Raw genomic sequence first — 14,251 nt, 5'->3', positions numbered from 1 at the left:
TTTAGGATAAATGATAAATCATTTTGTAATGAATACAAATCAAATACATAACAAAGCAAAATTAAATAAATAACAATGATTAACAAAACATATTATTATTTAACATAAGTTATTTTCTTAAATCCGTTGGCCACTTTTAGAGAGGTGTAAATGCTTATGTACCGGAAATAAAGAGAGTTGTTAAAACGAAAAAATCTTTACGATTTTTATTTGACCCAATCCTGAAAAAGGGCCGATATATACAAACTTTTTTTTTTTTTCAAATAGTTATCACATTGTGGTTTCTGTATGCTATTCACTTTATAATGGTATAAAAGATTGTTTTTGTCACACACATACATACTCATTTTTTCACAGTAACCTACTCTGTTTATAAATGGATATTTTCCGACCCCAATTTGTTCTTGGAGATTCATAAATTTTTTCAAATGAACACGCCTCTCTCAGGAATAAGTCTAAATCTTCTTCAACCGATTCTCTCATTTTGATAGAATTAAAATACATGAACGGTTCCTTTTTAGCCCGTTTTAACCTCCTGACAGCAGATTTGTAGCATTTCCAGGGCTGAGGTTCTACAACGAGCACTTTTGCATATTTACTGATGGTTTGAAAAAACGCCATTAAGCCAATATCACCATAGTTGAGATGTATCCACATTGTAACAGAAAATAAAAATACAATGTCAAAATACCGTTTATTATTTAATTCAAGGTGGTCATTGAGTGCATTAATTAATTCACTTTCTTCAGCAACGTTGACACATTTATAGCTGATGTTACAGATGTGATTCTTTTCAATCGCTCTTTCAATCAAAGAGTTGTCTAAATCCAAAGCAAGCGCATAACAGTTTTTATATAAAGATATCTCCTTATAAACTGCTTCAGTTAAATCCTGCAACAAAGAAAAAATTTAGTAATTCATAATGAAGTGGCACACTTTGAAATATATATATAAAATTTACTCTTATAAGTATGTAATAAATAAATATCAAATAATAATAATAAGGCACAATAGTCTTTTTTGTTTATATTTGACTTTCCACAATTTGTGTAATGTTCCACTACTGTTTGTGTTCCGCAAATCATGGAAAGACAAATAGGAACAAAAAAAGGACTATTTCACTACATCCACATCATCAAATATTTCAAAGAAAAATAAGGCGCAATACAAGCAGGGAAGATTAAAATTAAGGAGGATAAAAATGAAATAAAATTTATTAAAATTCTTAATTCTGATTTATTGTTTGTTTATCTATATTTTTATTGCTTTAAAATTTTAATGGATTGATATTTTATTCTCTATATTTTGATTAATGATTAATTAATGCAATTTTTTAATTTATTTTATTTTATTTTTTTTTTTTTTGAACAAGGGTTCGCAACAGCAGAGGTCATATCAACACTCAGGTGTCCGTGTTTTTGAAGAAAAGCTTACTCGCAAAATATGTCGGGTTCAAATGCAGGGCCACTGGATTTGAACCCTAGGCCTTTACCTTACAGTGACAAGGCCAATATCAACACCTAAACCGTTGCAGCCACCGACACCCCTTCTATAATTTACCATTTTTTCCCCTTACTTTTATAACCGAGCTTTAATTAAAATAAATATTTCCTTCAGTGTCATTTTCTTAACTGTTAAAGTATTAGATGTGCTTCAAAAAATTTTTAACACAGACAGCAAATTCTCTTAACTCTTGAAAGAAGAAGAAGAAGAAGAAAAAAAAAAACTATTTTAAATCAAATTAATAGTCCATATTTACTATTTTCAAAATAGACGTAATTGACTCACCCCAGTGTTACATCCAATATCAAGAAAAGAAGTGACATCTCTGCTATCACTGAGTAATAAATGTATCGGTAACAAGTCCACTCTTTCTTTTAGACTATGGAATTTGTAGTAAGTGATAAAATTACCATGCTTTGCAGCACCAGGGTCGAACTCCTCCATTTCTATAAACATACTTTTACTTATTTATAAAAATAAAAAAAGTAAGAAAAAATTAAATATAAATTTAAATATTATTTGTGGTTAGTTTATACTTCTATGTCGAATCTCAGCATTTGACTTTATTATCTGTTTAATTGATTAGGATTTTAATATCTATTTTACTTCAGGTTGGTTAAAGGCTTTCAATAAATATTTACTAGTATTGCTATTATTATTTTACTATGTTTATAAAACTAAATGTATTTCTAAAATATGTACATGTAAAAGTGCTTAAAGCCCTTCTGTAACTTTGAAATAAATAGATAAACAAATAAATAAAAATATGCTCCAAATATAATTTAAGAAGTACAGTGCCAAAACCTGCGTACAGTATAGAGAAAGGATTTTTATGTGTCCCACCTAATTGAAGGGTACACCTCCTTGGCTCTAAATAGAGAGCGAGTAGGAATGCCACCCGAAGTGAGAATTGTGCTTGAGCACGGTAGCACGTATCTGGGTCCCCTGATCTTATTTTTGGAGGAAAGAGATTTGTTTTATTGTATGTAGTAATGATAGTTTTGTGTTCCTACAGAGTGTTGTGAACGTGTTGTGTGAGAGGGCCAACTGAAGATTACTGAGTACCCATCCCATTGACCCTCATTAGGTTGTTTTTTTTTGCATCAGTTTTATAACCCAGCCATATCAATTCAATTTTTTTTTATACAATTTTTACATCCTTTTTTTAGTTTTTCTAAAATGTTTACGATTGTGCTGTACACCTCCACTAATTGAGGCTTCAATATACTGACATATTCTACTGGCTTATTTTTAATCTTTGATTCTCAATTAGGTTAGTTAGGTAATTGTTCTGTTGTATATAGTAATGACAGTTTTGTGTCCCTGGTGTGTATTGAAATTGGTTATATTTATTAGCTTGAGTAGTGTGAAGGTCGATGGCAAAATATTGAGAGCCCCATCAACCCTTAATTAGGGGTTTAGGTTACTAGGGTCAATTAGGGGAATAGGTGTAAAGGTGACGGAGGAAAATCGGGTACTCCACAACCAACTGAGTGAATGTAAATATGAAATAATGAATTTAAGAATGAGTGAGAGTGTGAATGGGTTTGTATCTAGGAACTGCATGCGTTGAGTGCTGAATTGACCTAGCTGATAACATCACCGAGAACCCAACCTTGGCGGCTGGACGGATAAGACCAAGTCCTGCCCCTGGACTACCCTGGGTAGGCGATTCTCAAGGTCTGCCGATAATTTATTGTATATTATGAAAGCTAGAATTGCCGGTGGTCTGCTTAAAGTGATAGGCTCAACTCTGCACTTGTTTGCATATATGTGCAACAGTGTGTATTTGAGCTAATATAATTACAAATCTATCCAATTTAAGTAGTACATATATATCATTTTTATAAGGTAAATTATCTTGTGGCGTAAATAAATCTTTTACTAACTATGTAACACTGGTGCATCCTTATTCATTTGTTTATTAAGTACCACATGTAAAGGCAGTTTGTAAGTGTAACTGTCAGGTGATGGAACCTCGACACTTAACCATCTAACTTATTATATTTAAGATAATAAAAATATTTAAAACATAATCTCATAATTGTTTTTTTAACGATTTTGAGCGTGTCTTTTTCTTTTCATCGGAGACTTTTAACCATTAATCTATAAGTTGTGATTCTACAAAACGAACCTCGCTCTTTGTTATAGTTGTTTACCTATTAGGTACTGCTTCTTTATCAGACAAAAGTCCGTTGACAACAGCCAAACAAAAATTGAAAACACTTCTCGCGATGCAGATGTTCAGGGCAACGAAAATAGAGACGATGTCGTGGTAAATATCAACCGGTGTAAAATTATTGATACTATGATGTTTCATAAATTGTTTTGTTAGCGAACAGCAAGCGAGATTCGTCCAGGAAAGGCTAATATCCATTGAAGAACACCTATGCGAACTGTGCCAAGCCATGGGGATTTACGCGAGAAAAACGTCCAAGTAACATTTTCAACTATAAAATGACAAACAATAACAAATTTGCACACGTAGAAAATCTTTTAACGGCATTACCTTGGTTTTAACAGCTAGGATAAAAGTAGGACAACCGTGCCAATTTGGTCGAGGTTGCATACATTCAGCAGTGTGCAAATTGCAGAACAGCTATCGCCTTTGTCACTACTGACATTCCGTTCTGTTGGATTTTTACAGCACCACGTCCGCTAGTAGGTGACGGACTGTCATTTGGCGGCATCCTCCCACGGACCTTTAAGCTTGTTATAATAATTAATAAAATAATAACGACGAAAAGCTGAAATTCGTTCGGCTGACAAAACAGCGAGATATAAAAACTTCGTAAGCTTTACCAACGTTTATTTTTTAGGTTAACTGTTAAGTTGGAAAAGCTTACATTTGTACATGTGAAAATAGGAGGGCCAAAATGATAGTAAACGTCTAATCTTTAAAACCAGCCTTTACGTTTAAACAGAGCATACGAAAAGCCAACGAATATTCCTATATTTTAAAACAACCGAAAGGTCCTGATTTCACTGAACTGAAATTATCCTAAAGGTGGTACAGAAACAGTGTTTAGAATACTTCAAAATTCATTATATACAATTTTTATTACCTAATTCTAAAGTATTGAGTAAAGAATAAAAAAATAAATAAAAATGTTTAAAAAAACTTGTCTCCTTTAATACGAGTACATTATCCACCTTTAGCAAAAATCATATCTGTTAAAAGACTGCCATCCAAGGAAAATTTCTGGTAAAACCGTGAGGAATTATTTTACATTATCAAGAGCAGCCATTTCCGACTCTTCTAGGTCCAGTGTTAGGACCTGGGTTTCGCCATCGAACCCGGTCGCTTTTGGTCCCAAATGCGTTCGATTGGGTTCAATCTGGATTTCGAATTGGTCATACCAAACACTCAATTCCAACTTCATTCAGGTAGTCATTCACAATTCGTGCCCTATGGGGCCTGGCATTATCTTGCGTTAGCAAGAACTCGCCTTCTCACATAGCCGACTGCCGCACCAAAGTCCTTTTAACCGCTGCAGAGTCAGACGTCGCTCTCGGTCAAGGACCACTACCAACGACACACACGGTTCCGGCCTCATCCATCGTCGCCACATCACAGAACCCTTGTCAGGACCACCAAAACTCCCAGTCACTAAACCCTATTCATTTTTGAGCAGTTTAGTTTATTTGTATTGGTTTTAAAAAACGAAAAGAATGGATTTATAGTGTATAAACTTTATACGTTTTTATAGTTGTATAAGATTGTGTTCCATTTGTCAATTCATGACCTTAATAATCGAAATTATGGTATTTTATTACATTTATTTAATGTTTCGTTTTTTCTTGAGATCAATTATATTTTTGAGATTACCATTTCTTACGTCATTGAATAGATCAAACGGGCCAGTGGAGAGAATCGGTATAATAGGTGATAGATTCTGGTTACCTTTTGTTACCTTCCGTTTTAAAATCAAACTATAGAATAAATTAAAGTCAATAGGCTCGCCTTTGTTTACACGACGTTTTCCTTAAGAGGTTCGTCGTTGGAGTGTGCCATCCTCTCAGCGGATCTGTGAGCCGAAGCCGGTCCTAAATGAGAGAGATGTCGGACAAGAACAAAACGTCGTCGGGGAGCGGGACGAAGCCCGTGCCGATGAAACTGTTCGCGACGTGGGAAGTGGACAGGACGCCATCCAACTGCATCCCCCGGCTTTGCTCCCTCACACTCACGAGGCTCGTTTTGCTCAAGTCACTCGGCGCTGACGTCAATTCGATATCAATCGCCGTCAAAATGCAAGGCTCGAAACGCACACTCAGGTCGAACGAAGTCGCCCTCCCGGCCAACGCACTTCTCGACACAGAGCTCCAGCTCAACTTCTCCCTGCAGTACCCTCATATTTTGAAAAGGGAAGGCAACAAACTCCACATAATGATTCAGAGAAGGAAAAGGTACAAGAACCGTACCATCCTCGGATACAAGACTCTGGCCATCGGCTTAGTCAACATGTGCCAGGTAGAGAAAATAATGTATATAATAATTGTGAAATGTCAGTTTTGCAAAGTTCATTGAACTCACTAATTTAATTTTTAAGAATGGTTTCACCATTTTTTCATGTAACATCAAGGGACGATCAACCTAGTTTTTTTTCTTATAAGATTTTCTCCTTCATATGCAGGATGATAACCTCTTGTTTGATAGGTCACCCTATCCTTGCAGATATTTGTTGGTTAAGTTGTTTTTGGAATTTCACCATATTCTGGGTACGGGTGATATTTGTGATATACACTAATGGACAAATGTAACACACCATTCAATTTATGTAATTTAACATTAAATCCATTATTATTAGTTACAGGTAATTAGGAGCTATCGTAGTCAAAATGAACAGTAAATAATTGTTGATTTATTTTTGTACTCAACAATCCCATTTGCTCAAAAAGTAGTATTATATCATTCCTTTCTGCTATGCCTAAAGATCGCTTTCAGTTAATATTTTTCCTTCATTAATTTCATTTAATATTATTCTTATTCTTAAACCTTTAACAATGAATCCAGTCAGGCAGTTTCAAGAGTAGGACAGTGTCATGGTCTTAGTATTATTAGAGGAAGGATACAGACAGCACGAAGTAACCAGGAGACTGTGTGCAAATCACCACAATAGGAAGGGTTTTTGGTGCTTCAGAGAAATAGGGCTTCCCTCTAGAAGGCCAAGACAGGGTAGACCTAGGTCTACAGGCCAGAAAAACGATAGATTCATCTGTCACCAGACTCTACAAAACCGCAGCATAATGGGAAATGAGGAATACAAGTCTGAAATGTTTCTATTTCCTCCAGGACTGTACGAAGAAGGCTGAATGAAAATAACCTCAGGGCCCGGCACTTAGCTCATGGACCTCTTCTTACCATAGCTCTGAAAATAGCCAGACTTCAATTTGCACGGGAACATGTGAATTGGATATTGGAAGATTGGGAATGAGTTCTCTCTATTGATGAGATTAGAGTTGGCCTCAAATAATTAATTAATTTCATTTGGAGATGATCAGGAGAAGATATGCCCTATGCTGCTCCTAACTGGTGGTACTTCTTTAGAGGAACAAAACATAATTGAAGAACATGTACTGCCATTTACCCCCCCCCCTACATTTGTGAGAGTTCTTGCTAATGCAGGATAGTGCCAAGCCCCATAGGGCACGTGTTGTGAATGACTACCTGAATGAGTTTAGAATTGTGTGCTTGATGTGACCAGTTCGAAGTCCAGATTTGTTCCAATCAAATACATTTGGGACCAAAAGTGACTAGTATGACGGCAAAACAAGTCGTAACACCCCCCCTCTTATATGAAAGACTGTTCTTGATGAATGGGAAAGAATTCATCAGGATTTTATCACAAATCTTTTCTAAGGAATACTAAGGAACTAATGGGATTCGTGCCAGAAGTGGAAATGCTCGGCATTAAAGGGTGAAAACGTTTTACTTTTAAATGTTTATTTGTTTTTGTTTATTTTTACTCAATAATTGTTTTTTAAGTTGATGGATAGGAAGTAAATTATCTTTTCCACAATAGGCATTTGTTGTGTCAGATGAATTTCAGCCTAATATAGGTCATCTTCAGTGACTTTTTTAAAATAAAGTAGTATGATGTTTTTTACATAGTTTGGGCATTCTTGACAGGCAACTCGCCACATTCATAGTCATCCAGACACCAAAATCAGGATTGTCACTTCAAAATATTGTTTTTTAGAAATAGGTAATAAAAATTTTCTTTTTAAATGTCTTATTTTTACAACCAAATCTATTTTTGGCATGCCAAATACGAATAAACAACCTAAATGCGGGTTTAAGGGTGTGGTGCGTTCATTTTGTCCATCAATGTATATCACACATACACTGAAGATGGTGAAGTGCCGAAACACGTCTGAACCAACAAAAATCAGTGAGGACAGGGAAACCAGAATGATAGGTAACTATCAAACAATATAATTTTTTCTTCTTCTTTTTCATTTCTACTTAAAGACTAAGAGTAGTTCGTAGTATTTTTGGATCATTTTGGTCTGTCAGACTTATTTCATTGTATTCATTGATCGTTCTGGGTTTTATTTGATTTATTGTGCCCTTTTATTGGTTGGGTACATACGTTTTTTTGCTTTTCATAAAAAAAAGTAAAACTTTCAACATTTATTTTAGTTTTAGTACAAAACATAATTCCTAACTGCTAGCATTCTATAGCATAAGTGTACTTCTGCCGTAATAGTTCGAGAACGACAGTGAAAATTCATTCTTCTTTCAAAGGGTCCTTCAGCGTTTAACATTTTTGTAAGGGAGCCACTTCTCATCCCCAAGGAACAAATAAGAAATAAACCCTTCTGATTATTCCTCATCAGGTGTGAAACACAAGCCAGGCAGTCTTCGTTTATAGAAATAATAAAGGTGGAGTGAGTATGTCAGTTCCTTTTTTGTAATAAAATCTGTGAGTAGAACTATCATCGACAAAAGTGCTTCCTTGTTCCTGAGATAATTCATGGTGAATCAAGTTTCACAACTCAGATATCGAATTTTTCTTTTTATTGCTGTGCATTGTACCTGAAATCTCTCTGATAGTTCTGGTACAGTTAATTTGCTCTCAGCTTCCATTGTCAATAATAAATCATTGCTTTATAGATGTTCCACATAAAGGTTGGTCTTTGATTTGTCTCCACTACAAAAATATCAAAATTACTGTTGTCTCACACATCCAATTACTATTGTATCACTATACATTGCACATAAATTTTGACAGGCATGCCCAAGATAGAACTCATATAGCAAGCAATGCCTCAAATGAATGTTATCTATTTCCATGTTGTACTTGTCGTAGTTTATTCTAAACTGACTTTTAGGATCAACTACCCTTTCTTAACAATCTCTTTCAATAAGACTTTTCCCACCATAAAGCTTACAGGTCTGGCAGGATAATGAATCACTTTTATAAGGATGATAGTAAAAAAACTTACATACACTCCCAATATAAGTTTGATGAGAATCTTGGCTTTGTTTTGTTGGTTTCTGTATTAATTTTTAGTGGCGGGTCAGAAAATCTAACCACTGACGATAGAGTAATGCCAAAACTTTGTGGCACTGATTGGCTTTTGACAGTGACAAACAAAATTAACAGACCTAGATAATCAGGCATGATCATCTTATATACTTATGCAATTTCTGCTAATTACAGTACAAATCAGTCTGATAGACGCATTTAGGCTTTTCCACATCTTCACTGGTAGGTCTGTGTATTGTCTGTTGTGTCCTTTCATAAGTTTGTGTCTGCAGGGTGTGGTCATTTCTGATTATTTTTGTCTGCCCAGCCTGCTGGTTTGGTCTGCCTGACTTCATTTCTCATTCAATGGTTGACTTACGTGTATTTCTAAACATCAGTATTTTTTTAAATTATGTTAAATGCAATAATCATTATGGGAATCAGTAGAACAAATTTAATTATGAAATATTGTGATTAGGTAAGTTTGGTGATGAACCTTAAACACATTAAAGTGATCAAAAACGATCAACCTATAGAAATAGTTTGCTTGCTTCTATTTGCTAAGAGCACATTTACTCTGAATGTTTGTCTAATTGAGGCCTTAAAGGGTGACCCTGTAGTTAGATTAAACCAACCATTGTGATCCGGTCAGACCAAAGCAGCAATGATAGGTAGACCAGGAGGATCCAAAATGACCAAATTACAAAAATTCAACTTTGCTTTTTTTATTTTTTATCACAATTTTACATTTCACCATAAGCTACAAAACTTTAAAATATACATCTTTCCTTAGGTGTTGCAGAGGCAGTTGGATCTTGAGTTGGACCTTCTGTCTGATTTGAAAGAATCCAAGGGTCACAGCTGTGTCCTTGCCAGGGTCAGCGTCAGTGCTTTGAACAGTCAGCCAGTAGATTATGAATTGACGACAAAAACTCCTCACGGACGATTGGGCAGATTGGGTGAATTTTCTGATGAGGACGAGGAATTCAGTTCAAATGATGAAGGGTCGGATTCGGAGCCAATGCTCGAAGAGAGGAGGAGGAAGAGCAGTATGCCCCAAAGCACAGCAAGACAGAGGAATTTCAAACAGAAATTTATTTCACTGTTGAAGAAATTTCGTGCAAATGAGGATCTACATGGACTTGGTACAGATCGCGAGGTTATGTCCAGCAAACTTTCACAAGGGGATATGGACCCTGCGGAAATTGAAGATCTATTTGAAGAGCTAGACCTGAGCGACTCTGGCCCAGAACAGGACACAATCAGCATATCGTCAAATCCTAAACCTTCTCTCAGACCTTTTTTCTCATCTAGTCGTTCACTTCTTCAAGACTCCATTCAAGGTTCAGACATGAAAGATGACTACTTAAGAAGAGCAGATGGGATTTTGGGCCCAGGTACCAGTTCTCCTCCAAAGAACGAAAAGTCAAAAAAAGAAATATCAGAAGGGGAAAAAGAAAAAAAGAAAAAAAAGAGCGATTTTTTGGCCCCAAAAAATAGTTTGCTTAAAGAAGGCTGAGATAAACTTAAATCTTTGACTAAACAACAGCATATAACAATTTGATGGTATACATATATTTTTTACTTAAATCATATTTATATGTGATCCCCCTTGTACTGATAAAAATTTATACATTTCCTTTTGATTTTATATATTTATAGATTGATATTTCTTCACTTAGTTTGAAAATTTTGTTTTATATTTTTATATCTAATCACTAGTCAAAAATTCATTATAATTATGTTGGTGACAAATGCTCCAAATTAAAATTATTTTGTTTACTTGGTTTTCCACAAAATATTTATAGAAGTTAGTCCAAAAAAGTGTATTGGAAAGCAATTTAAAGGTCCCTGTGTTTGATTATAAAATTAATCAAAAAAATTAAATCTCTTCTTAACTAATAATTCAATAGCATTCAGCTATTGACAAAGTTAAACTGAAAGAAAATTCACCATAATAAATTGTATGCTATGGTTGAAATTTTCAGCACAAAATAATTTCTTTTAGTTTAAAACATTCCTTCATTTTGTTGTTTAATGGGAAAAAAATGTTTTCAAGTTTATAGTGATTTTTCATTATTTTTACTAATCTATCATAAACATTTTTCATAAGAGATACAGCCAAATTATTTTATGTATATGCGTTAACTAAAGTAGGAAGTTAAGAACGAGCAATGAGTTTTTTTTTATATATATAAATTAATTTGAAAAATCAATTAAAGACGCCCTGGAATGTTCAAGCTTTACTTCCAATGGGCGGTTTTTTAATTAAAAGAAAAAAGTGCCATCATATTTTTACCATTTTTGCAATGTTCAATGATTAATTTATGCCACTATCTTACTATAATTATCAAAAAAACAAAAACTATGAATAAAATTGAAATAATTTTGTTAGAATAAGTTTTCTTAAAAGGACTGAGTTAAAGTTCCAGTGTCTGATTAAGCATTAACAAAAATAAAATAGTTATATATATTGATGAAATCAATAGTCTGAAGTTATTTATAAACTTTAAACATTAGTTTGTGTTATATTTAACAAAATGTTACTGATGTTGAAAAATATTGATGTTTAGGTAATAATATTTAATAAATGTGTTATGAATATTGTGATTAGATTGAAATAATTGTTTCTAATTGTAAAACTTTTCTTAAATACATTGTCATGCAATACTTAGACTGTAAATGTAAATTGAAACTGTTTGGGTATTCTTTTAAAATTGTTCGAAATTATTTAAAAAAAGGACGGCAATTTTTTTTCTGAAGAATATTGGCATTAAAAAGTAAAGACTGCAAAAATTTTGTTTGTAGAATTAAAACAAATATATATTATATGTATATGTGCGTCAACAGAGGACTGTTAGTGTGCTAAATATTTGTTTGATGTGATGTACCTGATTAATTTTTTACCAGTTTTTATTATATTATTTATTGTATATTTATTATTAATCGTATTTGTAATAGCGAGCATCATGATGCTAATGTAAAAATAAATCAATCATTTGACTTACATTGAGTTTGTATATTCCCAACCCTCAAATAGCAATTTATACAATTTTCCCATTCTGTACATACATATTCAAGAATCTGGAAAATATTGTGTGCAAAAACTAATCTCCAAAGCATTTTCCATACAGTACTAAATATAAAAATATAAAGTATCATGTGGATGTAATCATACAGGAGAGATGGACAACTAAAATCTCACATGCTAACATAGATAAGTTGTCTGACTGCTTATAAATAATTTTTTAAATTGGATGTTTAAATTCTCATGGAACATATCAAATGTTTTCCTGGACCCAAAACCGCTAACAAGACAAACAAAAAACTTATTTCCTAAAAATCTCGCCCTAAGTATGCTGTATTTATACCTTACATAAACAAAATTTATTAGTTTATCCTAGTTTTAAACTACTGTTTTAATTTATTAGGATGAGAGATGCAAATGATCTCCTTGCCTCGACACTGTATGAAACTGCTTCCAAAGAAACGTTAAACAGAAGCACGAAAAAAGGGATGCTGGAATTGGCAGAGAACCTGGCAACAGTTGGCGATAGCAGGTAATATTGAAGGTCGACGGTCATTCAGAATTTAATTGCTCAATTCCAATAATTCTTAATACTGTGACCCTAGAGACGAAGCGACAAAAGAATTGGAAAAAAAAGTACTTTTACCATTATCACAATATAAAGTTTACTGTCGTAACGCAAAACTGGAAACGAGGCACATATATGGAGCTAAACAGAAGGAATTGTTTAAAAGGCGACAGCTGGGGAAAGTTAGGGAGAAAGATCCATATAACGTTCGTCAGATTGTATCCTTACTTGGAAACTCTTCGAACAGTATACCATATTTTCTTTAGCAAAATTTTAGATGAAAGCTGAAAATGATGTAAATAAAGCATCAATAGAGGTATCTCACACGCAAAAAGCTCTTGAAGAACATGTGGAAATTTTTGAAAAGAAGAAACTAAAAGATATAAAGCAATTGCTGTTGCAGTTTGCCGAATCAGAACTAGCCTTTCATGCTGAAGCAGTTGGAATATTCACAAAAGCTTATAAAGATTTGTTGAAAATAGATATAGACAGCGATTTTGAGGTAAAATATGATATACAGTGTTTTAAAGGAAATCGTGTTTTTAGGAAGAACAACACAAACATGTTTTTTTTTAAATCTTGGTTATCTCTGAACAACCTGGTATAACTAGTTTTGTCTGTCAGAACTCGGATGCATTTCAGCATTTCGCTATCTGATCAATAAAACTGAAAATCTGCACTAGCTACTGTTCCATCACCTCATATATCTCACCACATTTCACAATATAATTTTTTAAGTAATTTTCTTTTCTTGTAAGGATTTTAGGCAAATTTTGACGCAACAGCCGACAAATTATAAAGTAGAAACGTTAAAAAGGAATAGTTCAATTGAAAAAATTGGTGCATCCAGGCTGGGAGAAAACCTTGCGAGCTTTCTTAAGTTTTCGCCTAAACAAATTCCAAAGATGGCAACGGATTTAAAAAAAGAAATTGCTTCCTCTAATTCCGTAAGTAAATTAAATTCAGCATTTTACATTTAATTTTACTGATTATTTGGAGATCGTGAGATGCGGTCGTACATTCATTGTAAATTCATTTTTTCACATCTTACATGTATTTTTATAATTTAAACAATATTTATAAATCCCAGGCCCTGAAGATGATCTCAATAAAGATCGAAACGGCACGATAAAGAAAACGTTTTTCTAAACCTACGTCACACCGACTGCATCTCACGATCTCCAAATAATCATTAATTAACGGTCACTAAATACCACACATTTATTTTTAAGGCGAGGACGTCAGCAATTCTTGGATCGAATAATGAACTGTCATATGATAGCTCGAGTGAATCGGTGCCAACTTCAAATAGCAATAGGGAAAATTCGCCTGAAGAGATTACTATTGAAAATTATCCAGTTGGAAACGTTATCACAACAGACAGATAAAAGTCTTAGCTTTGTTAAATATTTATAAGTTTTAAACATAATAATTACCACTGACAAGGTTCTACAGAAAAGCAGATTTGTGTCTGTAAAACAACTACATCACCGCCAACAAATTATTGTTTAAATTAACACTCTTTAATATTGCCAGTCATTTATCCTTGTCTTAAATAACATTTGCTTAATTCAGAATGAAGGTTACTAAAAATGTTGAAAATACACTCATGAAATTAAAATAAATGTTTTTATTTTTGCAAATACTATTTCACAATAATCTTAATGATTACAATAATAT

At 33.6% G+C, this 14,251-nt stretch overlaps 3 protein-coding genes and 1 long non-coding RNA gene across 10 annotated transcripts; 3 read left to right on the top strand and 1 right to left on the bottom strand.

Annotated features, from left to right (window-relative positions):
* Positions 1-98: 98 nt before the first annotated feature.
* Positions 99-5,551, bottom strand: LOC106672785 (probable RNA methyltransferase CG11342). Of its 6 annotated transcripts, none has more exons than XM_014404477.2 (3): positions 3,393-3,497; positions 1,789-1,949; positions 108-891 (listed from the first exon to the last, which is right to left on the bottom strand). In XM_014404477.2, the coding sequence occupies exons 1-3, from the start codon at positions 3,418-3,420 to the stop codon at positions 352-354; spliced, it is 729 nt and encodes a 242-aa protein (XP_014259963.1). In that variant the 5' UTR covers positions 3,421-3,497; the 3' UTR covers positions 108-351. The 6 variants fall into 6 exon arrangements, with proteins under 6 accessions (XP_014259968.1, XP_014259963.1, XP_024082239.1 ...); XM_024226471.1 differs by lacking the exon at positions 3,393-3,497 and adding an exon at positions 5,468-5,551 and having other exon boundaries at positions 110-891; XM_014404479.2 differs by lacking the exon at positions 3,393-3,497 and adding an exon at positions 4,013-4,102 and having other exon boundaries at positions 110-891.
* Positions 3,681-14,177, top strand: LOC106672784 (protein FAM92A). Of its 2 annotated transcripts, none has more exons than XM_014404476.1 (7): positions 3,681-3,778; positions 3,839-3,940; positions 12,407-12,535; positions 12,609-12,777; positions 12,849-13,073; positions 13,330-13,518; positions 13,804-14,177. In XM_014404476.1, the coding sequence occupies exons 1-7, from the start codon at positions 3,738-3,740 to the stop codon at positions 13,957-13,959; spliced, it is 1,011 nt and encodes a 336-aa protein (XP_014259962.1). In that variant the 5' UTR covers positions 3,681-3,737; the 3' UTR covers positions 13,960-14,177. The 2 variants fall into 2 exon arrangements, with proteins under 2 accessions (XP_014259962.1, XP_014259961.1); XM_014404475.1 differs by having other exon boundaries at positions 12,609-12,789.
* LOC106672782 (phosphofurin acidic cluster sorting protein 1-like) lies at positions 5,434-10,608 on the top strand. The gene is made up of 2 exons (XM_014404474.2): positions 5,434-5,974; positions 9,769-10,608. The coding sequence occupies exons 1-2, from the start codon at positions 5,555-5,557 to the stop codon at positions 10,492-10,494; spliced, it is 1,146 nt and encodes a 381-aa protein (XP_014259960.1). The 5' UTR covers positions 5,434-5,554; the 3' UTR covers positions 10,495-10,608.
* On the top strand, positions 5,984-9,035 carry LOC112126749. The gene is made up of 2 exons (XR_002910196.1): positions 5,984-7,709; positions 7,805-9,035. It is a non-coding gene; the product is annotated as an uncharacterized LOC112126749 (long non-coding RNA).
* Positions 14,178-14,251: the final 74 nt, after the last annotated feature.

Source organism: Cimex lectularius, unplaced genomic scaffold (assembly GCF_000648675.2).
Source record: "Cimex lectularius strain Harlan isolate CLEC.00 unplaced genomic scaffold, Clec_2.1 scaffold143, whole genome shotgun sequence".
Taxonomy (NCBI): Eukaryota; Metazoa; Arthropoda; class Insecta; order Hemiptera; family Cimicidae; genus Cimex; species Cimex lectularius.
This window is presented reverse-complemented; position numbering and strand designations above follow the sequence as displayed.

Excerpts from the sequence above, each read along its gene's own strand:
- LOC106672784 (XM_014404475.1), top strand. The coding sequence starts at position 3,738 with ATGCAGATGTTCAGGGCAACGAAAATAGAGACGATGTCGTG. Across the intron at positions 12,536-12,608 it reads GCAACAGTTGGCGATAGCAG|AGACGAAGCGACAAAAGAAT; the intron begins GTAATATTGAAG and ends CTGTGACCCTAG. Across the intron at positions 12,790-12,848 it reads CATATAACGTTCGTCAGATT|ATGAAAGCTGAAAATGATGT; the intron begins GTATCCTTACTT and ends GCAAAATTTTAG.
- LOC106672782 (XM_014404474.2), top strand. The coding sequence starts at position 5,555 with ATGAGAGAGATGTCGGACAAGAACAAAACGTCGTCGGGGAGCGGGACG. Across the intron at positions 5,975-9,768 it reads GCTTAGTCAACATGTGCCAG|GTGTTGCAGAGGCAGTTGGA; the intron begins GTAGAGAAAATA and ends ATCTTTCCTTAG.
- LOC106672785 (XM_014404477.2), bottom strand. The coding sequence starts at position 3,420 with ATGAATAAGGATGCACCAGTGTTACATA. Across the intron at positions 1,950-3,392 it reads GGATGCACCAGTGTTACATA|AAATGGAGGAGTTCGACCCT; the intron begins GTTAGTAAAAGA and ends GTATGTTTATAG. Across the intron at positions 892-1,788 it reads ATATTGGATGTAACACTGGG|GATTTAACTGAAGCAGTTTA; the intron begins GTGAGTCAATTA and ends TCTTTGTTGCAG.